Source organism: Bos indicus x Bos taurus, chromosome 6 (genome assembly GCF_003369695.1).
Source record: "Bos indicus x Bos taurus breed Angus x Brahman F1 hybrid chromosome 6, Bos_hybrid_MaternalHap_v2.0, whole genome shotgun sequence".
Taxonomy (NCBI): Eukaryota; Metazoa; Chordata; class Mammalia; order Artiodactyla; family Bovidae; genus Bos; species Bos indicus x Bos taurus.
In genome coordinates, this window is record NC_040081.1 from 83,532,867 (window position 1) to 83,559,732 (window position 26,866).

At 36.5% G+C, this 26,866-nt stretch overlaps 1 protein-coding gene across 1 annotated transcript in view; it reads right to left on the reverse strand.

Annotated features, from left to right (window-relative positions):
* Positions 1-2,499: 2,499 nt before the first annotated feature.
* LOC113894726 (transmembrane protease serine 11C-like) overlaps positions 2,500-26,866 on the reverse strand; it is a 67,357-nt gene continuing 42,990 nt past the window's right edge. Inside the window, exons 6-10 of the mRNA XM_027545399.1 lie at positions 18,963-19,001; positions 15,271-15,442; positions 13,819-14,078; positions 12,323-12,465; positions 2,500-2,690 (exon numbers count right to left, since the gene is read on the reverse strand). Of these exons, the coding sequence (XP_027401200.1) occupies positions 2,529-2,690; positions 12,323-12,465; positions 13,819-14,078; positions 15,271-15,442; positions 18,963-19,001 (776 nt within the window). The 3' untranslated portion in view covers positions 2,500-2,528. The remainder of the gene's footprint in view (positions 2,691-12,322; positions 12,466-13,818; positions 14,079-15,270; positions 15,443-18,962; positions 19,002-26,866) is intronic.

Genomic DNA, 26,866 nt, shown 5'->3' on the forward strand with positions numbered 1-26,866 from the left:
TTGTTTTGGTTCTGAAATAGACTGCTTTAGAAAAATCAGTGGTAGAAATAGATGAGTTAGAAATCAAGAGAAGTGTGTTTTTTTAGAAAAATGTAACACATGCATTTTTAAACAAAAATATAGTATAGATATACAGTTCATTTTACTTGTTTGGGTAGTTATATTCTATAAAGTTGCCATGAACTCTGAATTAGTGAATACTGAGCCACTGATTCTAGTGAAAATACACTGTTAGGTTTCTGCAAGCCAAAAATATCACTTGCATCACACAGGTTCATTTGTCAACATCCTTATAAAAACAAGCCAAAGTCATCAGTGTTGAACACCTGCTCTTCACATAAGCCTTTTCCTGTATAATATATAGCAGATGTTTTTAAAAAATTCTTTAACATAATATTATAAATCAACTGTACTTCTTTACAAATTCTTCCCCAAATCCCTGATATGCAGAAACTGTCTCACCTGCAAGCTCGACATTTTCCACACTATAACACTATATCACTATATCACAATATCACACTATAACTAGTTTGAAACGTGCAAACTAGTTACCATGAGTTTCTTTGACTTTCAGCTGCACAACAATGCTGTCCGCTATACTTTAAAAAATCAGCCCTTAAGATCGAACTACATCTCTAAAAATGACCCAATTTCATTCCTTTTATGGCTGTCATACAGAGTGAAGTAAGTCAGAAGGAGAAAAACAGATATTGTATATTAATACATGTACATATAATTTAGAAAAATGGTACAGATGAACCTAGTTCCAGGGCAGGAATAGAGACATAGATGTGGAGAGCAGACGTGCGGACACAGCGTGAGAAGGGGAGGGTGGGATGAATTGGGTGATTGCATTTGACATAAATATATGTGTAAAATAGACGGCTGGTGGGAACCTGTGGTATAGCACAGGGAGCTCAGCTCGGTGCTCTGCGATGACCTAGTGGGTGGGATGGAGAGGGTGGGAGTGAAGTCCAAAAGGGATACATGTATATATAAAGGTAATTTACTTTGTTGTACGGCAGAAGCTAGCACAACATTGTAAAGCAATTATACTCCAATAAAAAATACTAATAATTGACCCTTGGCCTAGAACTTCTGATATTTGGGATGCTTGTTAGAAAGAAAGACTCAATCTATCATTTAGCTTCGACTTGAGTTGGTGAAATGGATGAGACATGGGTTTGTCCAGCACTATAGCCATCAACCAGAGGGGGCAATTGACCATCTGAAGTTTGGCTTAGCTGAACTGAGATGTGCTTTGAGTGTAAAATGCACAATGAATTCTGAAGATGGAATAAGAAAAAGCAAATTTAAACTATTTCATTAAGATCTTTTAGACAATGTTTGTGTTGTCAGTGTAAATACCATTTGAAGTTATAACATTTTGCCGATTAAAATTATTTTGATGATTAAAATTTTGACTTGTTTAAAAAAAAATCAGCCCTCATCTCATGAATCCACAATTTTCACCATTGTGCAGCTTTCCTATGGTTTTGTCATATACTATGAGTTTCAGCTTAGCACTCTCTGAAGCAGCCTCACGTACAGATCAGAAAATTTCCTCTTCCCTTTTCTGGATGTGCAAGGTTTTTGATTCATTAACATTGAACTCATGGACACAGGACTATAACTTATGCCTGAGAATGCTCATCTAACATGTACATTTTCTACATAAAGCACGTTACAGCCTTCTTGTGCTTAGGAACACTGGCCAGGACTTCAGCACTACTTTGGCGGGGCGTAGAAATGTTAATTTTTACACATTTATGTCTCAAGATATAGCAGAATATTTTAAGACCAATCAAATAATAAACCTACTGTGTTAACTCATGCAAAAATTTTACGGCAAAAGTTTCATTTTAGAGTACTGTGTTAGGCAGATACTTAGTTACAACTATATCATATAACTGTATAGTAGGGACATCAGAATTTGTCAAGGGATCTATTGACTTGGGATAGTTCATGGGATTATCATGCTATTGTGTGTCACTCAAGGTAAGGAAGCCATCAATAGGGGATTGGCATTAGTACAAAAACTGGAAAGAAAATAAGTAGACAAATTTTCCTGAAAAAAATTTTTATAGGCAGTATTATTGCAACTCGGTAGCTTACAACCCACTGATATGTGGATCTGGAGGAGTCCATGTGATTCAGGAGAAGATTGTTTATATGCAATAGAAGGGAGTTTATTGATAACACCTAATCTGTGACTTCCCAAGGGACCTGGATCTACAAATCAACAGAGAAAATCTCCTTAGTAAACTGCAATCCATATTTACTCAAATAATTTCCTTCAGTCTAGAGAGGGGTGAAAGGAGATTTCTATGTCCTGGTCCATTGCTATCACTAAATATTTGTCAAAATCTAATACATAAAAAGTTTTCATAATTCTAAAATTATACAAATATGTTTAAATTTGAAACATTAAATGTGCATAAAGAGAGGTGATACTAAGTTAAATATGGTTTGGAATTACAAACATATTTAACAAGGGTATAATTTTTGAACTTTAATGTACTTCTGCATTAGAGACCAGTTTTGGACATGATCCAGTCTCTGTAGTGTGTCACTCGAGTGTAGACTCCAGGCTTGTTTGGAAGGGCACACTCATCTCCCCAGCTTACAATACCAGCAAGGAACCAAGTGCCTTTATAATCTTCACCAACCAGAGGTCCACCAGAGTCACCCTAGAGAGAAAAGGATATATATAATGACTATAATTTAAGTATGAATATTGCTTATTTTTTTCTCCTGTAGTAAAGACAGAAGAAACAGAAGGAAAATAGCTAAATATTTCAATATTAAAATGATTCTAGTCAAGAACACTTTTAAATTCTATAATCATTTATTTAAATCAAAGACATCAATATATGTCTTTGGATACAACAATATAATAATAGGAAATACATTTGAAAAATTTCAACTCAATTATTACCCAAAAGAGATAGTTAAGATATTGTTGCTTATACCATCATCAGTATGCTGAGGAATTCTCTGATTATCTCCCTAAACGCTTTTTCACACAGATATTGAAAAAGAAGTAGTTTATATTTACTCCCTAGCAGCACTGGGCTATTGCTCTTCCAATCTTGGGGGAACACCTGGATCTGCTCCACCTTTGAAATGCTATTACCAGCATTATACTTGCAGTTTTTTCACTCCATTCCTTTTCAGTCTACATCTGCTCTTCAACTTCTTGAGAAAGCTAATTTTTGACTCCTCCCTTTTCTCCTAGTGTATTAACTTACCTCCTACTTTCTATCTTTCTTATGTGACCATAGTGCATGATTTATCCATATGACTACTCTGCCAACAAGATTCTTAGCTTCTTACCCTCCTCCCCACCACAATCTGGGCCAACTATACACTGTGAAAGAAAATCTTTCACAAATTTACATCCTTAAACCAACATCTTCTCCCCTGTAGTTAGGGGTCCCTAGACATATTTCATTCTCATTGTTAAGAAAAGCCAGTAAAATCTCTTCTCATTTCATAATTTAAAAAAAGTATTATTTTTTTTCAGTTGTATAAAATACACATAAAATTACCATTTTAACCATTTTAAGTATGCAATTCAATGGCATTAAGTACATTCATATTGTGTGATCATCATCACCACCCATCTCCAGAACTTTTCCATCTTGGACAACTGAAACTCTGTACCCAGCACTGAATGATTACTCCTCATTGTCCCCCTTCTCCAGGTCCTGGCAGTCACCATTCTACTTTCTGTCTCTATGAATCTAACTATTTCAAGTGCCTCACATGAATGGAGTTGTATAGTATTTGTACTTCTGCGACTGGCTTATTTCAGTTAGCATAATGTCTTAAGTTTCATCTATGTTGTAGAGTGTCTCAGAATTTTCGTCTTTTTAGGGCTGAATAATATGTAATGTTATGCATATATCACATTTTGTTTATCAATTTTTCCATCAATGGAAAGTTGTGCTGCTTCAGTCTTTTGGCTCTTGTGAATAACGCTGCTATGAATATAGATGTACAAATATCTGTGTTCCTGCTTTTAATTCTTTTGGGTGAATACTGGGAAATGGAAATGCTGGAATGTATGGTTAATATATTTTTATATGTTTTTGAAAAATTATTACCATGCTGCTTTCCATATAGGCTTACCATTTTATGTTCCCACCAGCAACATACAAGATTCATTTTGGAATTTTTAAAAATTTGATTTTCTCACTTGGAACCTAGTATCTTACTTAGCTTCAAAGTGATGGAATAAGTAGAGAGCAACAGATAGCAATCTCTGTTTCCTGTCCTTGTCCCTTTTGATTTCCCAGCTCACCTACATCAGCCCGCATCTATGTTTACTCTCCTTTTCAGGCAAATGGATGTATTTGGTTCTTTTCAGGGTTAATCCCCTCATCTGTTCTTTGAATCAAAACTTTGTTCTCTCAGTAATTGTTTTGTGTGTTTTTTTCCAATATGTCTTCATTTCCTTCACTGCCTTTTCTCTGTAGGCATATATACTTTTTGGTCTGCCTGTTTTGGTTTGTCTACCTGAAAAAATCACAATATTTCTGGATATTAGAAGCTCTTCTATTGTCCTAATTATCTTCGTTTCATAAAAGGGACTTAACGTAGTAATAGTGTTAATCGGTCAGTCATGTCTGACTCTTTGCAACCTCATACACTGTAGTCTACTAGGCTCCTCTCTCCATGGGATTTCCCAGGCAAAAATACTGGAGTGGGTTGACATTTCCTTCTCCAGGGGATCTTCCTGATCCAGGATTGAACCCGGGTCTCGTGCATTGCAGGCAGATTCTTTACCATCTGAGCCACTGGGAAGCCCAAACTTAATGTAGTAGTCTATACTGAAGTTTCCAGTTTCTCATTCTTTTCTTCACTTCTTTTTTTTTTAAATTGAATTATAGTTAACATATAATATTATGTTATTTTCAGGTGTATAACATAGTGATTTGATCTTTTATATTGAATACATTATGAATTGATCACAATGATAAGTCCAGGTACCGCTGTCACCATGCAAAGTTGTTACAGTGTTATTGACATATTTCTATGTTCTACTTCATTATTTATTTTATAGTTGGAATTTTGTACCCCTTAATTCTCTTCACCTATTTCATCTGTTCCCCTACTCCTTCCCCTCTGGTAGCCACTAGGTTCTTTTCTGTTCCTATAAGTCTGTTTCATTTTGTTTTTCAGATTTCACATATAAGTGAAATTATATAGTAACTGTTATTCTCTCTTGCTTGTTTCACTTAGCACAATACCCTTCAGGTCCATCCATGTTGCTGCAAATGACAAGATTTCATTCTTTTGTATGGCTGAATCATATTCCATTGTGTGTGTGTGTGTGTGTGTGTGTGTGTATATACCACATCTTCTTTATACATTCGCCTATCAATGGACACTTAGGAAGCTTCCATTTAATAAAGTAGTCATATTTTTAATTTTTTGAGGAACTTCCAACTGTTAACATAACAGCTGCACCAATTCACATTCCCATCAACAGTGTACAAGGATTCCCTTTTCTTTGCAATCACCAACACTTGTATCTTCTTTTTGATAATTTCCATTTTAACAGGTATGAGGTGATATCTCATTGTAGTTTTGATTTGCAAATCTCTGATAATTAATGATGTTGGGCATCTTTTCATGTGGCAAGAATAGTATGCAATGGGGGAAAGGCACCCTCTTTAATAAATGGTGCTTGGGCTTTCCTTGTGGCTCAACTGGTAAAGAATCTGCCTGCAGTGTGGATTCTGAATTTGATTCCTGAGTTGGGAAGATACCCTAGAGGAGGGAAAGGCTATTCTGGCCTGGAATTTCACAAAGAATCAGACATGACTGAGTGACTTTCACTTTCATTTCCAGGAAAACTGGACAGTTACATGCAAAAGAATGAAACTGAACCATTGTCTTACACCACATACAAAAATACACTCAAAATGGATTAAAGATTTAAATATAAGACCCAAAATCATAAAACTCCTAGAGGAAAATGTAAGCAGTAATCACTTTTACAGTGGTTTTAGCAATAGCTTTTTGGATGTCTTCTCAGGGAAGAGCAACAAAAGAAAAAATAAATGAGACTATATTAAACTAATACTCTTTTACTCAACTTACTTAATCTTTTACTCAATTGGTAGAAAAATTCAAAATGGTTTTTCTACCAAAGTAGTTTTCCAAACTTTACCAATAAACAATTGTTGAATTTGATAGACACTTTCCAGCAGTTAACTTGATATTATATGTTACTATTAACCATCCCCTTTTTTTCCAATTCCTGGATTTTGGTGAGATCAATTTCTTATGCTTTTCAGTTTTTCTGATCATTCTTATCTCTTACTGTTAGCCCTTTAAAAGCATGTATATCTGAGTTCAGTTACTTAGCTGCTTCTTATTTTATACAGTGAGTTATTGTATCCATGCTCATGAATACAGCTACTGTCCAGATGACAATGACTTTAAGGTATATCTCTATAGCTAGAACTCTTTCCTGAGCTCAAGATTTTTATTTACAATGATATATTGGACATATGTATCTGGATATTCCATAGGCACCTCATATTTTACAAACCCCAAATGGAACTCTTACCCTCCTCAACCTGCCTCTTTATCACACGCACCATCTCTCCAATAGCGCTCAGCTTTCTTTATAGTGCAACTCCCACATCCATACATGACTACTGGAAAAACCATAGCTTTGACTAGACGGACATTTGTTGGCAAAATAATGTCTCTGCTTCTTAATATGCTGTCTAGGTTGGTTGGAACTTTTCTTCCAAGGAGCAAGCGTCTTTTAATTTCATGGCTGCAGTCACCATCTGCAGTGATTTTGGAGCCCAAGAAAAGACAGTCTGTCACTGTTTCCATTGTTTCCCCATCTATTTGCCATAATGTGATGGGACCAGATGCCATGATCTTAGTTTTCTGAATGTTGAGTTTTAAGCCAATTTTTTCAGTCTCCTCTTTTACTTTCATCAAGAGACTCTTTAGTTCTTCTTCACTTTCTGCCTTAAGGGTGGTGTCATCTGCATATCTGAGGTTATTAATATTTCTCCCAGCAATCCTGATTCCAGCTTGTGCTTCCTCCAGCCCAGCGTTTCTTATGATGTACTCCGCATATAAGTTAAATAAACAGGGTGATAATATACAGCCTTGACGTACTCCTTTTCCTATTTCGAACCAGTCTGTTGTTGCATGTCCAGTTCTAACTGTTGTTTCCTGACCTGCATACAGGTTTCTCAAGAGGCAGGTCAGGTGGTCTGGTATTCCCATCTCTTTCAGAATTTTCCACAGTTTATTGTGATCCACTCAGTCAAAGACTTTGGCATAGTCAATAAAGCAGAAATAGATGTTTTTCTGGAACTCTCTTGCTTTTTTGTTCATCCAGTGGATGTTGGCAATTTGATCTCTTGTTCCTCTGCCTTTTCTAAAACCAGCTTGAACATCTGAAAGTTCACGGTTCACATATTGCTGAAGTCTGGCTTTGAGCATTACTTTGCTAGCATGTGGGATGAGTGCAATTGTGCAGTAGTTTGAGCATTCTTTGGCATTGCCTTTCTTTGTGATTGGAATGAAAACTGACCTTTTCCAATCCTGTGGCCACTGCTGAGTTTTCCAAATTTGCTGGCATACTGAGTGCAGCACTTTCACAGCATCATCTTTTAGAATTTGAAATAACTCAATGGGAATTCCATCACTTCCACTAGCTTTGTTCGTAGTGATGCATCCTAAGAGCCACTTGACTTCACATTCCAGAATATCTGGCTCTAGGTGAATGATCACACCATCGTGATTATCTGGGCTGTGAAGATCTTTTTTGTATAGTTCTTCTGTGTATTCTTGCCACCTCTTCTTAATATCTTCTGCTTCTGTTAGGTCCATACCATTTCTGTCCTTTTTTGTGTCCATCTTTCCATGAAATGTTCCCTTGGTATCTCTAATTTTCTTGAAGAGATCTCTAGTTTTTCCCACTCTATTGTTTTCCTCTATTTCTTTGCATTGATGATTGAGAAAGGCTTTCTTATCTCTTCTTGCTATTCTTTGGAACTCTGCATTCAAATGGGTATATCTTTCCTTTTCTCCATTGCCTTTCACTTCTCTTGTTTTCACAGCTATTTGTAAGGCCTTCTCAGACAACCATTTTGCCTTTTTGCATTTCTTTTTTGGCAGATGATCTTGATCCTTGTTTTCTGTACAATGTCACGAACCTTCATCCATAGTTCTTCAGGCACTCTGTGTATCAGATGTAATCCCTTGAATCTATTTGTCACTTCCACCGTATAATTGTAAGGGATTTGATTTAGGTCATAACTGAATAGTCTAGTGGTTTTCCCTCCTTTCCTCAATTTAAGTCTGAATTTGACAATAAGACGTTCATGATCTGAGCCACAGTTAGCTCCTGGTCTTGTTTTTGCTGACTGTATAGAGCTTCTCCATTTTTGGCTGCAAAGAATATAATCAATCTGATATCGGTATTGACCACCTGGCAATGTCCATGTTTGTAGAGTCTTCTCTTGTGTTGCTGAAAGAGGGTGTTTGCTATGACCAGTTCATTCTCTTAGCAATACTCTATTAGCCTTTGCCCTGCTTCATTCCGTATTCTAAGGCCAAATTTGCCTGTTACTCCAGGTGTTTCTTGACTTCCTACTTTTGCATTCCAGTCCCCTATAATGAAAAGGACATCTTTTTTGGGTGTTAGTTCTAAAAGGTCTTGTAGGCAAACCATTAAAAGAATGCAAACCACTTCAGTACTTGCCTTGAGAACCCCATGAACAGTGGATCATATATAAAAGCAAGTAAGGCAAATAGATTTCTTTGTGTTTGGAGATTAAGATGGGTGTGGGGGAATCAAAAGATGATGAAATCATTGATAGTGCTGTCAGTGGAGTGGCTGAAACAATAAAACATGGATTCTAGGGTGCACAAATTTAGAAGAGAGTCATGGGGTAGAGGGTGATAGACTGGGATAAAGTTGAGAGAAACAGAATTTAAGTTTGTAATGATGTTGAAGAGTAAGTTTAATGAGACAGTTGGGAAGATGGGAATAAGTAATAAGAAATGATAATTATGTATTACAAGTTCTTGTTTGCATGAAATCTAGCTCCTACAGTGCAAGAATAATGAGTGAATTGAATGAGTAGGATAAGAATCCTTCTGGATTTATCACTGATTCTGCCTGCCTAGATAACTACAATAGTATTTTTGTCGGTTCTAGGACTATTGCTTATAAACAGCATCAGAAGTATTTGAAGCATATCAATAACCTCAGATATGCAGATGACACCACCCTTATGGCAGAAAGTGAAGAGGAACTAAAAAGCCTCTTGATGAGAGTGAAAGAGGAGAGTGAAAAAGTTGGCTTAAAGCTCAACATCCAGAAAACGAAGATCATGGCATCTGGTCCCATCACTTCCTGGGAAATAGATGGAGAAATAGTGGAAACAGTATCAGACTTTATTTTTGGGGGCTCCAAAATCACTGCAGATGGTGATTGCAGCCATGAAATTAAAAGACGCTTACTCCTTGGAAGAAAATTTATGACCAACCTAGATAGCATATTGAAAAGCAGAGACATTACTTTGCCGACAAAGGTCCATCTAGTCAAGGCTATGGTTTTTCCTGCGGTCATGTATGGATGTGAGAGTTGGACTGTGAAGAAAGCTGAGCGCCAAAGAATTGATGCTTTTGAACTGTGGTCTTAGACAGAGTGCCTGATGAACTATGGAATGAGTTCATGACATTGTACAGGAGACAGGGATCAAGACCATTCCCATAGAAAAGAAATGCAAAAAAGCAAAATGGCTGTCTGGGGAGGCCTTACAAATAGCTGTGAAAAGAAGAGAAAGTGAAAAGCAAAGGAGAAAAGGAAAGATATAAACATCTGAATGCAGAGTTCCAAAGAAAAGCAAGAAGAGATAAGAAAGCCTTCCTCAGTGCAAAGAAATAGAGGAAAACAGCAGAATGGGAAAGACTAGAGATCTCTTCAAGAAAATTAGAGATACCAAGGGAACATTTCATGCAAAGATGAGCTCGATAAAGGACAGAAATGGTATGGACCTAACAGAAGCAGAAGATATTAAGAAGAGATGGCAAGAATACACAGAAGAACTGTACAAAAAAGATCTTCACGACCCAGATAATCACGATGGTGTGATCACTGACCTAGAGCCAGACATCCTGGAATGTGAAGTCAAGTGGGCCTTAGAAAGCATCACTACGAACAAAGCTAGTGGAGGTAATGGAATTCCAGTTGAGCTATTGCAAATCCTGAAAGATGATGCTGTGAAAGTGCTGCGCTCAATATGCCAGCAAATTTGGAAAACTCAGCAGTGGCCACAGGATTGGAAAAGGTCAGTTTTCATTCCAATCCCAAAGAAAGGCAATGCCAAAGAATGTTCAAACTACCGCACAACTGCACTCATCTCACACGCTAGTAAAGTAATACTCAAAATTCTCCAAGCCAGGCTTCAGCAATATGTGAACCATGAACTTCCTGATGTTCAAGCTGGTTTTAGAAAAGGCAGAGGAACCAGAGATCAAATTCCCAACATCCTCTGGATCATGGAAAAAGCAAGAGAGTTCCAGAAAAACATCTATTTCTGCTTTATTGACTATGCCAAAGCCTTTGACTGTGTGGATCCCAATAAACTGTGGAAAATTCTGAAAGAGATGGGAGTACCAGACCACCTGACCTGCCTCTTGAGAAATTTGTATGCAGGTCAGCAAGCAACAGTTAGAACTGGACATGGAACAACCGACTGGTTCCAAATAGAAAAAGGAGTATGTCAAGGCTGTATATTGTCACCCTGTTTATTTAACTTCTATGCAGAGTCCATCATGAGAAACGCTGGACTGGAAGAAACACAAGCTGGAATCAAGATTGCCGGGAGAAATATCAATAACCTCAGATATGCAGATGACACCACCCTTAAGGCAGAAAGTGAAGAGGAACTCAAAAGCCTCTTGATGAAAGTGAAAGTGGAGAGTGAAAAAGTTGGCTTAAAGCTCAACATTCAGAAAACAAAGATCGTGGCATCCGGTCCCATCACTTCATGGGAAATAGATGGGGAAACAGTGGAAACAGTGTCAGACTTTATTTTTCTGGGCTCCAAAATCACTACAGATGGTGACTGCAGCCATGAAATTAAAAGACACTTACTCCTTGGAAAGAAAGTTATGACCAACCTAGATAGCATATTGAAAAGCAGAGACATTACTTTGCCAACAAAGGTCCATCTAGTCAAGGCTATGGTTTTTCCTGCGGTCATGTATGGATGTGAGAGTTGGACTGAAGAAAGCTGAGCACCAAAGAATTGATGCTTTTGAACTGTGGTGTTGGAGAAGACTCTTGAGAGTCCCTTGGACTGCAGGGAGATCCAACCAGTCCATTCTGAAGGAGATCAGCCCTGGGATTTCTTTGGAAGGAATGATGCTAAAGCTGAAACTCCAGTACTTTGGCCACCTCATGTGAAGAGTTGACTCATTGGAAAAGACTCTGATGCTGGGAGGATTTGGGGGCAGGAGGAAAAGGGCAGGACAGAGGATGAGATGGCTGGATGGGATCACTGACTTGATGGACGTGAGTTTGAGTGAACTCTGGGAGATGGTGATGGACAGGGAGGCCTGGTGTGTTGTGATTCATGGGGTCGCAAAGAGTCAGACATGACTGAGCGACTGAACTGAACTGAACTGAAGCATATGGAAAGGAAACTTGGTGTGGCATTCAAATTAGAGTTGGTGGAGTCTAATTTCTTGAACTTATTCTCAGTTTTATCATTGAATACCTGTGTTAGTTTAGACATTACTTGAACTACTTGTCCCAGTCTCTTCATTTGAGAAGTCGGGTTTATAATAGTATAAGCATACATCACAAGATTGTTATAGCCCAACTAAATTATTTTTAAAGAGCTTAAAACAGTGCCTAGCTCATGAAGATGCTATATAAATGTTAAATAAATCAAATATTTAAGGTGTTGGAGCCACCCTAAATCAAAAAAGCTCCACAATCCTTAGTCCTGTTGTCAGACCCAGTTGTGTTTCCCAGTGAAAGAGGACCAGTTGAAATAAAGTTACCAATATTCAGTTGCATCTCTTCATTGTTTATTTGAAATTGATTCTCATCCCCTTTCAGTAAGGGTGATTTAGCCCGTTAATACTTTAGTGAGACCTATCATTATATATAAGAAATATAATTTTAATCAGCTACTTTGGCTATAATACGTACTTCAGTCTTTAAAGATTATCAGTCTTTTGAGACCATTGAACAGATTAATTGGAAATTAAAAATCATACAAAAAAATCCGTTTGAAAATAGAATAAGCAGATTTACCTGGCAGGCATCGACACTTCCTTCCAGAAACCCAGCGCACAACATCCCGGGTGTGATTGCACCGTCATATACCACTTTCCTGTTGCAGATCTTGCTATCTATAATCTTCACTAATCCCTTTTGGAGTATATTAGGACTTGTTCCTAGGGAAAAAATTATATAACTTTTTCTAAAGTCAATATTAATCTCCCTGGCTAGGTTATTAGTGGAGAAGGCAATGGCAACCCACTCCTGTACTCTTGATGGAAAATGCCATGAACGGAGGAGTCTGGTAGGCTGCAGTCCATGGGGTCTGAAGAGTCAGACACAACTGAGCGACTTCACTTTCACTTTTCACTTTCATGCATTGGAGAAGGACATGGCAACCCACTCCAGTGTTCTTGCCTGGAGAATCCCAGGGACGGCAGAGCCTGGTGGGCTGCTGTCTATGGGGTCGCACAGAGTTGGACACGACTGAAGCGACTTAGTAGTAGTAGTAGTAGGTTATTAGTATCTAACACTGTGTATAAGTTCAAAATCAATGTAAAACATATGTTTTATTTAAATTTGTATTTGTGTGCTTTCTTATTTACAAGGAAATAATGTTATGAACACACCCAGCTACTGTTAAAAATGACCATATTTAGAAATACTAAGTGTGTCCATCCATGTTGATGGAATTTTTTTACTTTTGAATTGTTTTGGGAGTTTATATTTATTACACATATACTTTAGAAAACAAAATGAAAAACTCATATTCCGGAAATATACATTTTATGATCATTTTTAGATTTTCTGCTGTTTGTTACTATAATCCTATCTTGGAATTTGGGGTTTATTTTTTCTGCTTTTAAATGCATTTATGAACACAAACACAACATGCTTACATTATTAGGGTCATGTAAATGCACACGTTTAAATGGTCTTCGTTCAAGTATTGCTTTGTCACAGAAGTTCATTCATTTTACCCCATCAAAAATGTCCAATCTTCTGTGGTGCTTACTTTTTCTATGGTACTTACCTACAGAAAATGTGCTGTGTAATCTTATTTATTATATCTCATGATTACTGTCTGTCTTCCTTTACCAAGAATGTGAGCTTTGTAAGGGCAGAAAATATTTGCATATTTTAGTTACTAATATATCTAAACGACCTAGGACAGTACTTGGAATAAAGGTTGTGATCAAAATAAACGTTTATTGAATGAGTAAATCAATCAATGAAATGGAGGTGAATGAATTGCTTATTCAAGTAATAAGCAAATGAATTGCTTATTCAAGTAATAAGCAATTCATTCAAATATTACATTTCTGTAAAAACTGCCATTGTTAAGGGAAGTGAAGTTACATAAAAAAATGCTACGAAATTATAGTTTGTATATGAATGTCATTGAAGTTGGTTTTCATCTCCTTTAAAATGACCTAGAGAGAGTACTTCTCAGGTTTAGCTGTGATTCTGAGTATCTTTTTAAACTCCTAAAACCCGAACCATATAATGATAGAAGTTTAGGAACTCACCATCAGTCTTTAATGTTCCCCATCCAGTGACCACCACATCAGAATTGGATGGGAATGCATAAGAAGTTTCTGGAAGACATGCTCTTCGGATATTGCTTGTATACAGTACTGGTGAGGACAGACGCACTACAGCGATGTCATTCTTGTGTGAGGGGTAGTGGTAGTTTTCATGAATTATAATATCCTTGACACTTCGCTGTATTTGTGGATCACTTAAAAGGAGCCCGAAACTAACATTCCATTGTTTGGGATCCCTGGCCCTAAAGAAAATAGATTTATTTATTAAAAGTCCTATATATTGGAGTTGTAGGAATTAATATCTTATACTTGCAAAAGAGATAAATTTTGAATTCCATAGTGCATATAAGTATACAAAAGCAAAGCTGTACGTAAGAAAAAAAGTTAAAATAATGATAGCATGAATAAATTTTGAATAAGTCAATAAGCTCTATTTTAAAAGGTAACTCATAGAAACTACATTTTATTATTATTATTTTTTGTACAGAAAAGACTCAAGAGGATTTAGAAAGATAAATATAACAACACAAGATAAATAAGATTTTATAAATAGTGTGCAAGGATATGAGATAGAGTAAACTTATGGAAATTAAGGATATAGTCAAAATTCTGTTTTATAATCATTAAAAACTATAAATAGAAAGATATTTCTGATTTTTACTATTACTTGTTAATCAAGGGTTGTATTCAACACATTAAGCACGGAATAGTGCTGCTGGAACACTTTAAAACTCTCAAGTTTGAGAGGAATTTTTGTTTGTATATAAAACCAGTAAGTGTTATATAAAGTCAACAGAAATTGGTGAAACGAACCATCAAACAAAAGGGTAAAAAACTTTTAGGTATAAAAGAGCAAACTCTTGGTATAATAATATATCCTTTAAAGAAATAATCATTTCAAACAGAGATATATATGGAAGGTTGCAGGAGGGACTAAAATACTTATAATTAAGTAAATTAGACCTAATGTAATAGATGAGAAAGAAACAGATCTGCATTCGATTTGGGCTTTATAGTTTCCTTATGAAATTGAATTAAGTAGATTCATCTTAGTGACTTTCAGCTGAGAGCTATTTTGTCTTCCAAGAGACATTTGCTAATGTCTGGAGAGGTTTTTGGTTGTCAGTCTTGAGGGGATGCTACTGACATTTGGTGTCTAGAGGTCAGGGATGCTCCTAAACATTCTGTAATGCACAGGATAGCCCCCCCCAACAAAGAATTATTTGGTCCAAAATGTGCCACTGTTGATAAAATCTCTCAGTCTGAATATATCTTTTTTTTTTAAAAACTGATAGTTCATTGAGTAATTTTGAGCTATACCTCACAATACTGGACAGTTGGAAGCATAGTCATATGGCTGTATTCTTGAAAGATACCTATCAGACTTTTAGGTACTTGAGTGAATTTGAGAACTTTATGTGGTCCAGAGCTTACTTTAGGAAACAGTGAGCAGCAGTGACAAGCCAGCTGTTACTAATCAGAGTGGCTCCACATCGGTGGACATTTTTCTGTTGAAGACTAGCTTGCCAGGGCCATTCTCCTTCCTCAGCATCCATGCCCCCGGCTATCTTGTTGCCAGAGCGAGTAATTTTGCGATGTCCACAACCTGCTCCAAAATGGAGTCATTAGCACATAACGATATTGAGACCACTTATGCATGCATTCTTAAACAATCTACCTTTCTATAAATAAGTCACTATTAACTTTTAATTGAGAAAAAACACAGTCTTGGAGACGTTAATACTAATTTACTGATGTCATGAGATTTCCTGAAAATTCATTCAATATAGATGGACATCCTTCTCCCCCATCCTCATCCCCTTTGCGTGTGTGTTTGTCCTTGCTATGACCTCCTGAAAGAGGTAGGTGGAATTAAATGTTTAAATTTGGAATAATTGTAAAACAAATTACAAAGTTGCATGGAAAAATGTGTGCTTTTAAAATTGTGAACAGTTGTTTAAAGCAATGATTGCTAGGAAGCATTTATAAGAAAATGTGAATGAATATGAATGTGAATGAGATACTCACGAGAGCCAGAGTAGAGAGAAATGTGTTTTACTTGGATAAAAGGAATAATACATGAAGAGAACTAACCCTTGCCCCAAAGTTTTCAGTACTTTTCAGTAACAAGACTATGCTTTAGTATCAATTTAGGTCCAGAGAAATTGCTAGACTCTTAAGTCTTTAAAGCAAATCTGCAGTAATAGTACAACTTCACTATTATCCTACCCGTCTGACCCTCTCTCTGATTCTCTTATCTTGTCTTACTAAAGCACTGAGCTTGTCCCTTAGCAATTTATGGTACCTTTTGCTAGAGATTCTCAGTCTCATTAACAAATATTTCTAGAGTGTAAGAACCATATCTTTAAAAATAATATCTATATATGAAAGTGAAAGTGAAATATATATATATATATATGAAAGTGAGATATATATATATATCTCCAGAACCTAATGGAGAGAACTCATCACATAAAAGAAGCTGAAACAATTTCTCAAATGTTTGTGGAAATGAAGTCTATATAGTGTAATTCATGAGACATCTTAAGATAAAAATATTTGACTACAAAACTCTTTTATGTATAAGGTTTGTTCATAAGAATTTGGAGAGTAAATAAAACTTGCTAAAATCAATGCAGTGGTCTTAGATTAAAGTAGTGGTTTCAATTGGTGTCAGTTTTACATGCCACCTCCCATTCCCAGAAGTAATTTGTAATATCTGGAAACATTTTTGGTTGTTATAACTGGAAGGAGGCCAGTGTTTGGCTACTGCTATGTAGTGGGTAGAGGCCAGGAATGCTGCTAAAAATCCTGTAATGCATGGGACTGTCCTTGAAACAAAAGATTTTCTAGCCCAAAATGTTAGTAGTTAAGATTGAAAAACTCTTAATTAGATAAAGGTATTTGTATCAAGAGTGGGAATATTTAAATTTATTGAAAAGGTTAGATGGTCAACTGCTTCATAGAGATGTTATACATTATATTGACAAGATGTATCTTGAGATATTCTTTCCTGAGTGTGGAAAGGATTAGAAACACACAAGAGGCACATGTAGACTTTTAAAAGGCCTTCACTAGCCTCTTGAAATCTTTAAGTTTATGTATTGCTTCTGATTCTAGATTGTTCTCTTTGATGAGACGCAAACTTCAGGTTGTGAAGGCATCCTCTTCACAAGCATCACTGAGTTGAAGCAGGGCCTTTGTGGTTGTTATTTTTGAATGAGAGAACCCTCACATTGACTCACTGAGTATGACTCCTTTTTCTTTCCCTCTTTCTTTCCACTCCCTTACCATGGACGCTACTGAGGATAAAGCAAATAACACAGAACCTAAAACTACAAGGGTTCCTCCGGATCCTCCCTTCTGTTTGAACAACTCCTAAAGGAAGTTGGCTTTTACTCAACTTCTTTCAGAGGAATGTAAAAACAAAGATGCTCTCTGGGCTACTAGAACCTCCCCTCGGTGACTCTACTTCGCTGTTTCTGCTCTTACTCAGAATTTTAATCTAATTTACATCCATGCACCAATTTTCATTCCAAGATTTTACTTATTCATGATAATTGCTTCTGTTAAGCTTTTGGATGCCACCGCTGCAGGATTACCTTGTTACTGTCTTTGCACAATCTTACTTGGCACCTCAGAGCTTTTCTTCTGTCAAAAGAAGTCTTATGACAAATTTCAAGGATTTAAGGAATACAATAAAGGCTCTCTGTGTGATAGTTTCAGAAACATCAAGTAATCTACCAAGCTCTAACAGCCTCTCTATCATCACTTTTTTACTACACTTAAGTTTTTTTTTTTTTATTGAAGTATAGTTGATTTGCAATGCTGTGTTAATTTTTGCTATACAGCACAGTGACTCAGTTATACATATACATATATTCTTTTTCCATTATGGTTGATCATATGATATTGAATATAGTTCCCTGTGCTATACAGTAAGATACTGGTGTTTATCCTATTACTGCACTTTAATATGTCACTTTATGTCACATGCCGCTGTATTCTCTTTTCAATCCCGTTTGATTTTTCTTGCTTCTCCCTTCTCCCCTTTTACTTAAAGTAGAGTTAAAATCTCAGACAAACCAAGTCAGATTCGGATATTGATATAGGTGGTTGTTTAATGTTCTAGTTGGGGGGATGCACAAATTGGCTGATCTCTTTCTTATCACTGCTTTTATTCCTATGTTGATTACTTCTCTCTACCAACCTGACAGAGTCTTAATTTTGGATTTTGGTCATATCAGTACTGAAGTTTCTTATAGGAATAAATGAGCTTAAAATGTCTTATTAGTTGCTAAATGATTGTTTCATCAAAATATATCACAGAGGAAAGCAATCTAATACAGATTTGTGTTAAATATTACCCAGGTTGCTCAGGAATAACCAAGCTGTGACTGAAGGATAGCCATTGGGGTTGGTGTCACCTCGCTCTGGAGGGCGATTCCTCTAATCCAGCTGTTCCAGTCAACCTCAGGTAAGAGGAGTGCTTCTCTCTGACAGTGTGCTCCAGGTTCTAGTAACCTTGGGGATCACATTTCTTAAAGCATCTAGCAGAAGGCCTTGGCCAGCAAGGAGCTGCCTATATGTAAGGCAGATAGCTTCTCAGCACACTAATGGGCTTGGCTTCTAGGATCAGAATTCCACAGAGAGCTCTTAGGCCTGAAGTTTTCATTGGCAGAGTAGAAAATGCAAATAGCTGACATCTTTTGAGTGCTCACTGGGAGCGTGTACTCTTTTCAAGTCCTTACTTGTACCTCCATTTATCATCACAATACCGTGGAACTGAAGGTCTGAGAAGTTAAGTAACCCGTGTAAATTTATCCAGTTAGTAACTGGCAGACCTGGGGCTCAAAACTAATGTGTAGCTACGTTTAGATTCTGAGTTTTTAATTATCACTGCTTAGATCCCCCCTGCCATTATGGCATGAGATAATGTGTTCCTCATTTTAAGTCCATGGTATCAGTCAATGTAAGACCATCTACAATCACCTTCATACAGTTTTTAAAAGAAGGCTTCCCATTGCCCCTTTGTGCATACCACATTAACTCTCAAGTAAAACTTCTTTTTTTTTTTCCGCATCTAAGAAATTTTTTTACTAGAACATAACTATTAATGAACTTACATGTATGGAGAAAATTTTCTGCCATTGGCATTGCAATATCTAAATGTCAAGGGAGAAGAAAATGGACATAGTTAGATTTATGAACACATTTAAAAAATATTAATATTAACTATTTTGTTTTAGAGAACACATTCTATAGGCATAATAATTTTAGTCAGTCTTGACTATGTAATTTCTATGTTCATAGGTTAGCATAGAGAGTAATAAAATCTTAGTATTTATTATTCTGTTTCTAAAAAGATTCTCAAGTTCCCCATTACAAGTTATTTGAGAAAGAAGTCTGGGTCCTCAAAAATACTAAAATATGTGAAAGATGGTGATTTTTCACCACATCTTGAATACGAATCATTAAATACTAAATGCATTTAACCCCTTTTTTTGGGGGTGCCACTTTGAATGCTCTTGGCCCAATTATCCTGGCCACAGTATGGTTACCAGTTGCACGCAGATTTGGATCTGCTCATCTCAGGAGTAACAGATGACTTTCTCAAGTCAGTACCTAGGACTTTTCAGTTTCTGCTAGAAGGAAACCACTGGACATTCCCAGATGGACAATAAGAGATAGGGGCAGTAACTCTGTTAGAGCCAGGATAGGATGAGAGCTGATGCAAAAATGTTTCCCCTGTTAGTCACAGGGGAAATAAAATTCAAAACGTCCAGTGAGATGAAGCCAGGGTTGCTGCTAGTAATGGTCAACTTCTTCTCCCCATTTTACTCTTTCTATCCTTTATTCTTTCTCAGATCAATTACTGCATATAAGTCTCTGTCTCAGGCTCTGCTTTTTGAGAAAGCAGGCTATGACACTAAAACAACTATATAACAGAAAAAATAATGCTTGTAACCATGAAAGAGTGATATGTTGTTACATTTAATGAATTTTTTGGTGTTACATGCATTTTGCTGTATTTTGCTCATTTAGAAATCAATATATTTTGTATAGTAAGTTTCCATTATTCAGAACAATCAGTTAAGTGTGCCATTCCACTTCTCATTCATTTTGGATAAAAATATATTTTAATAATCATTTCTTACTCATTCCTAGATATCTAGGGAATATTCTAGAGTAAGATTTACTCCAGATAATTTTGCTATGCCTCTCCAATTCCTGCAGAATTGCAAACCTGTTTAATTCATGTGCAAACTGTGTGAGGAGAGGGTGAGTAAATGAATGACAATTATGTCCCAAGTTTCAGATCAGAGAACTGTAAACCTATAAGGCATTTCTTCTTAGGAGTTGCTCTTCAAAAAAAAATCACCAGGTGTTCTATGAGTTAAATAGTATAAGTGCCAATGTAGGTTTATTTTTTATTGTGCTCTTGATTTCTATAAACCCAGAGGGAGTATCCAGTTATATATGCCAATGACAATTACACTCTTATATTAGGTTGCACAACGAATCAGGGAGACAAAAGCATTCTTTACCAGAAAGTCAACCTGCCTGAACAAAAAGGCAGGAGCAATTCAGCAGTTAGATGGACTATGAGTAAGTATGAGCCGCACCTACTTAAACAGATGGCATATTTCCATCTAATCCTTTATGACTGCTTTCCAGAAACTAATTTTTACTCAACATTATACTTGTGCAGTTTGATTTTGAGCTTTATGTGATTGGTAAAATATATCAAACTGTATTAATATTTTGGGAAATAATTTTCCAATTCAATTGGAAAAATGTTAATTCCTATATCTTAAGAATTAATTGTTTAGAAATCCTAATTTACTGGCAGACTTTCTTCTTTCTTTGAAGTTTTCTTTATTGATGTATGACTTTCTAAAAAGAAGAAATGTCTTTAAATTAGAACTTACTTTTAATAGCTGTATTATTTTAGAGCTTAAAATAACAAGTATATCTTGGGAAGGTGGAAGACAGGATGATGAATGGGGAAATGACTGAAGTCATCACTGTTTTTGACTGAGTCATTGCTATGGCTGTTTGTGTTTCTATCCTAACCCCGTGAGCCCCTGGCTCACACTTGAGGGCTGGGACTCTTATGGATTTACCTCTGAATCAGGGAGTCAGTGCTGTAACCTAAGATAATCTGTTTACAATGTACCACATAAAGGAAGTGACAAAAACAATGGCATTGCCCTTGCTAAGGAGGAGATTCCAGCAAAGAATAATATGAAAAAGCAGTTTTAAAAAGCAGCTCAGCTAATTTTAGCATTGGTCTTCTCCAGTGGGCCAGGAATCAAAGGAGAGACATGGACCCTGTCCTCGATGAACTTGGAGTGCTGTGGAAGAGATGTACAATTAAATAGATAACATTATGTGATAAGTACTATGTTAGATGTGTGCATAGAAAATTGGATACATCTAGCATAGAGGGATGATGGGGAGAATGGGAACAGTTGATACCATTCTTTTGGGGAGGAGTCAAAGAATTAATTTTACTGGAGCAAAATAGGCATAATTCACTTACTACTGAAAATTAGATTAGGATCTCCTGGAGATGGGAATGGCTACCCACTCCAGTATTCTTGCCTGGAGAATTCCATGGACAGAGGAGCCCGGTGGGCTACAGTCCATGGATCACAAAGAGTCGGACATGACTGAACAACTAACACTTTTACTTTTTCACTCTCATAAGTGCTCTCTAAATGGACTTTTGGATCTGTAGTGTTGCAAATCCATGACTATTATTTCATATTTGGTGTCTTTTTCAGATTAGGAAGTAAGAAATGCAACTTTGGATGCACTGGTAAGAATGAGGACTCTAAAAGTCTGCTATCCAGTGGATAGTTTATTTCTTAAGAAAGAAGTCTGAAGCATAATAATAATGAAAACTGAGCTATATGGTTCCAATAAGGAAGAATTTTACAGTAGCAGTGGATACATTTATAATATAAATTTTACATATACCATGGGCTTTAACTCCACTGAGGTGAATTTATTGGGCTTTCCTGGTGGCTCAGACAGTGAAGAATCCACCTGCAATGCGGGAGACCTGGGTTTGATCCCTGGGTTGGGAAGATCCCCTGGAGGAGGGCATGGCAACCCACCATTTTTGCCCAGGAGAGAATCCCCATGGACAGAGGAGCCTGTGGGCTGCAGTCCATGGAGTTGCAAAGAGTCATACATGACTGAGTGACTAAGCAGGAATGCAGGTAAAGTTATAACTTTACATGAATCCAATGTTAAATTAATAGATTAACCCTACTTTTCAGATAGTTTTCCTAGGGTTACAGCAGTAAAAATATCAGCTGAATTATCTTACAAATTCCTGATAATTCAGGAGATCAGCTGAATTATCTTACAAAGTGTGTTTTATGAGCTATTTTAAAATATTCATGTAGTAAATTTCTGAAAACCTTTAAACATACAGAGACATACTGAGCAAGATACTGTTACAAATAAAATTGTTTTCTGACAGAGAAATGATCATCTCCTACCAGGTAAGTTTATTCACAACGTATTCACCAAAAAAGCTACTCTGGAGCATTATATGACTGATCTACATTGAAAGGCAAAGGAACAGAGCATGGACCTGGATTGCGGTTGAACAAAATCTGAATCCCCCATTCACTCACTGCAGGTTTTGAATAGTCATTTGGCTGCATATTTAGCCTCAATAAATCCTTTTCTTTATGTTTCTAATAGACTGAAAATTATCTCTGTGGTTTGATATTATATATCATTTGTAATACTATCAAAGTGATTCACAAAGTTATTCACAGTACAGATCTTTAATATGTTTGCCATTCTGACTCTGAAGATAAAATTTTAAAATATTTTATTTATATTTAAATACTTATTTAAAAATCAATTAAATAACCAGATGTATACACAGGCGGTAGCTTGAAAGGTAGAACTATTCACTGAAGGAAATATGAAAGATAAGAAGCATCTATTTTTATTTGGATAATACAAATGCTTCTCCAATGACTTTGTTGGCTTTGTTTTGGAAGCAGTATAAAAGATTGCCATAATGAAGAGAGGACAGTACATGTACTGAGAAGTATCTTTAGACAATTGTGTTGATATAGGACTCAGTTGATAATGTTGGACAGGAAGCTAATATTTAAGATTAGCATTTTCAGTTTGGAGAGTTTCTAGTCTGGCTATCCCACATACCTAGACACTGTGGAGTTTGCATTTTGATGCTACAGCTCTCATGTTGCATCCCACAGAGAATGACTTTGTGGATTTCTTTCATTTCATGCCCATTTATTTCTTTAAGACTCATCTTGAGATGTAGCTTCTCCATGAAGCTTTCCTTCTTATCTCCCTCTTCTCAAATAATTCCTTAGCTTCATATTGCCTTGCCAGTTTGGATATAGTAGTTTTTGATTCAAAATAACCATCATCTGGTAGTATTCACTTGTTCATTCTGAACAAACTAAATTTTTTCTCTGAAACTTATTTCAAGTTTCTTGTTTTAAATATATCTTTCCTAAAGTAAAAATTCTTCTGAGAACTGTATATATTAAAAAAAAAACACAGAGAAATAATATTCAGGCAATGATTAATAGATTCAATTACAACTATGACAGAATTTATAGACTTATTTTATGCATTACTTGTGAGTAAATCCATGACAATTACATGGTTTTTGAAGTTGAACAAATGAGCTGTCATTATAGACAAACCACAACTATTTTTTTCTTACTCAGAACACGTAGGATTCATGTGTTTCTTTGGAAATTCTACATAGGAGACAAAAAATGCAGAGAGTATAAAGATATGCTATTTTAAAAGAATAGAAAAATTGGTTTGGGAGAAATTTCTGAAATTTTTAAGTTTCTTTGTGGCCTGAATTGACAGACTTGAGAAAGATTTTTCTTTTTTTAAAAAAGAGCTTTTAATATTTTTAATGCCTTGTCTTGTCCTTATTGATTTTATCTCACATTATGAGCTTTAATAAAGGCTCTTCAAAATGTACAGAGCTTTAATAAAAGGCTCTGCATATTTTATCAGAAACAGAAATCAATTGAAGGAGAATAAAACATTAAAACTGGCATTTAGTATATGGTACTTTCAGCTATTTAATGTAGGAATTAAAGAATCATATGCAACTTATCAGTAATAAAAAAGAAAAAAAATCAAACTGGCTTTGCACATAATTTTAGTACCTTCACAATCTTATATAAAGTGTTTATGAATGTCAAAAGGTTTCAGGCTTCTGGAACGGAAGATAAAATATTATTATGTTTTAGTAGGAGTAATCCATTATGCTAGTTTGAAAAGATGTCCAAAATTTTCAAAGACATTTTAAAAATGTCTTTTTTTATCAAGACTTTTTATGAATGTTTTTTCATAAAAGACTTTTTATTCATAAGACTTTTTATGTCTTTTTATGAAACAAAACTCATACTATGACTCATTTAAATAATATTTGTTATGCAGCAACTCAGAGATCTAGGAACATGAGAGATAGGAACCAAACTCATCAGTGCAATTAAAAAATGATCATTTTGTTATAATAGTGCATTCAGATGTAGATGCAATAAACCCCGCTTATGTACTCTGGTACCCAATTTCTACCAAAGGTAATATCTTGCAAAGATGATGTAAAGGTTAAAATCTTCAAAACTATACTACAATATCATAGCCAGGATATTGACATTGATGGTGCTAAATTACAGAGCATTTCCATCACCACAAGAATTTGTCACATTGCTCTTTTATAGCCACACCTGTTTTCTCCCACTCTATTGCCTTCTTCAGTTCAGTTCAGTTCAGTCGCTCAGTCGTGTCCGACTCTTTGCGACTCCATGAATTGCAGCACGCCAGGCCTCCCTGTCCATCACCAACTCCCAGAGTTCACCCAGACTCACGCCCATCGAGTCACTGATGCCATCCAGTCATCTCATCCTCTGTCGTCCCCTTCTCCTCCTGCCCCCAATCCCTCCCAGCATCAGAGTCTTTTCCAATGAGTCAACTCTTCGCATGAGGTGGCCAAAGTACTGGAGTTTCAGCTTTAGCCTCATTCCTTCTAAAGAAATCCCAGGGCTGATCTCCTTCAGAATGGACTGGTTGGATCTCCTTGCAGTCCAAGGGACTCTCAAGAGTCTTCTCCAACAGCACAGTTGGAGCATCAATTAAAAGCATCAATTCTTCGGCGCTCAGCCTTCTTCACAGTTCAACTCTCACATTCATACATGACCATTGGAAAAACCATAGCCTTGACTAGACGGACCTTTGTTGGCAAAGTAATGTCTCTGCTTTTGAATATGCTATCTAGGTTGGTCATAACTTTCCTTCCAAGGAGTAAGCGTCTTTTAATTTCATGGCTGCAGTCACCATCTGCAGTGATTTTGGAGCCCCCAAAAATAAAGTCTGACACTGTTTCCCCATCTATTTCCCATCCGGTGGGACCGGATGCCATGATCTTCATTTTCTGAATGTTGAGCTTTAAGCCAACTTTTTCACTCTCTACTTTCACTTTCATCAAGAGGCTTTTTAGTTCCTCTTCACTTTCTGCCATAAGGTGGTGTCATCTGCATATCTGAAGTTATTGATATTTCTCCTGGCAATCTTGATTCCAGCCTGTGTTTCTTCCAGCCCAGCGTTTCTCATGATGTACTCTGCATAGAAGTTAAATAAGCAGGGTGACAATATACAGCCTTGACGAACTCTTTTTCCTATTTGGAACCAGTCTGTTGTTCCATGCCCAGTTCTAACTGTTGCTTTCTGACTTGCATACAAATTTCTCAAGAGGCAGATCAGGTGGTCTGGTATTCCCATCTCTTTCAGAATTTTCCACAGTTTATTGTGATCCACACAGTCAAAGGCTTTGGCATAGTCAATAAAGCAGAAATAGATGTTTTTCTGGAATCTCTTGCTTTTTCCATGATTCTTAGTCCCTGGCAAACACTAATTTGTTTCCCTTTCTGTAATTTTGTCACTTCAAGAATGTCATATATTCATATAAATAGACACATACAAGATGTAACTTTTTGGACTGGCTTCTTTAAGTATTCAATTTCTTTTTTTTTGTTGAGAGGTATTCCATGTCATGATGTACCTGAGTTTATTTAACCATCACTTGTTGAAGGTTACCTAGGTTGTTTCAGCTTTTGACTATTAGGAATAAAGCTATAAACATTCATGCATAAATTTTTGTTTGAACACAACTCACTATTTGTCTGAGATAATGACAAGGAGTGCCACTGCTGGGTTATATGGTAGTTGCATGCTTGCTTCTTTTGAGAAATTACCAAAGAGTTTTCCAGAGTGAATGTACCATTGTACATTCCCACAGGCATCGTATGAGTGATTCAGCTTCTTCTCACTCTTGCTAGAATTTGTTAGCCATCTCTTAAGTGTGTAGCAATATCTCATTGCAGTTTTAAGTTGTATTTCCTTAATTGCTAATGATATTGAGCATCTGTTCATGTGCTTATTTGCCATCTATATATTCCTTTTGGTCAAATGTATCTTCACGTTTTTTCTCCATTTTCTGAATGGATTGTTTGTTTTCTCACTGAGTCTTGATAGTTCTTTTTATATTCTAGACTCTAGTCATTTGATGTGTAGGTGCAAATATTTTTTCCAAGTGTGTAGTTTGTCTTTTCCTCCTCTTAACAGGAGAAGGCACCCCACTCCAGTACTCTTCCTGGGAAAATCCCATGGACAGAGGAGCCTTGTAGGCTGCAGTCCTTGGGGTCACTAAGAGTTGGACACGACTGAGCAACTTCACTTTCACGCACTGGAGAAGGAAATGGCAATCCACTCCAGTGTTCTTGCCTGCAGAATTCCAGGGACCGGGGAGCCTGGTAGGCTGGCATCTATGGGGTCGCACAGAGTCGGACATGACCAAAGTGACTTAGCAGCAGCAGCAGCAGCAACAGCAGGTTATATTACACAGAGAAAAATTTGAACATTGATGAAGTCCAATTCATTATTTTTTCTTCTTATGAAACATGCTTTTGGTGTCAAGTCTAAAGAACTCTACCTAGCCCTA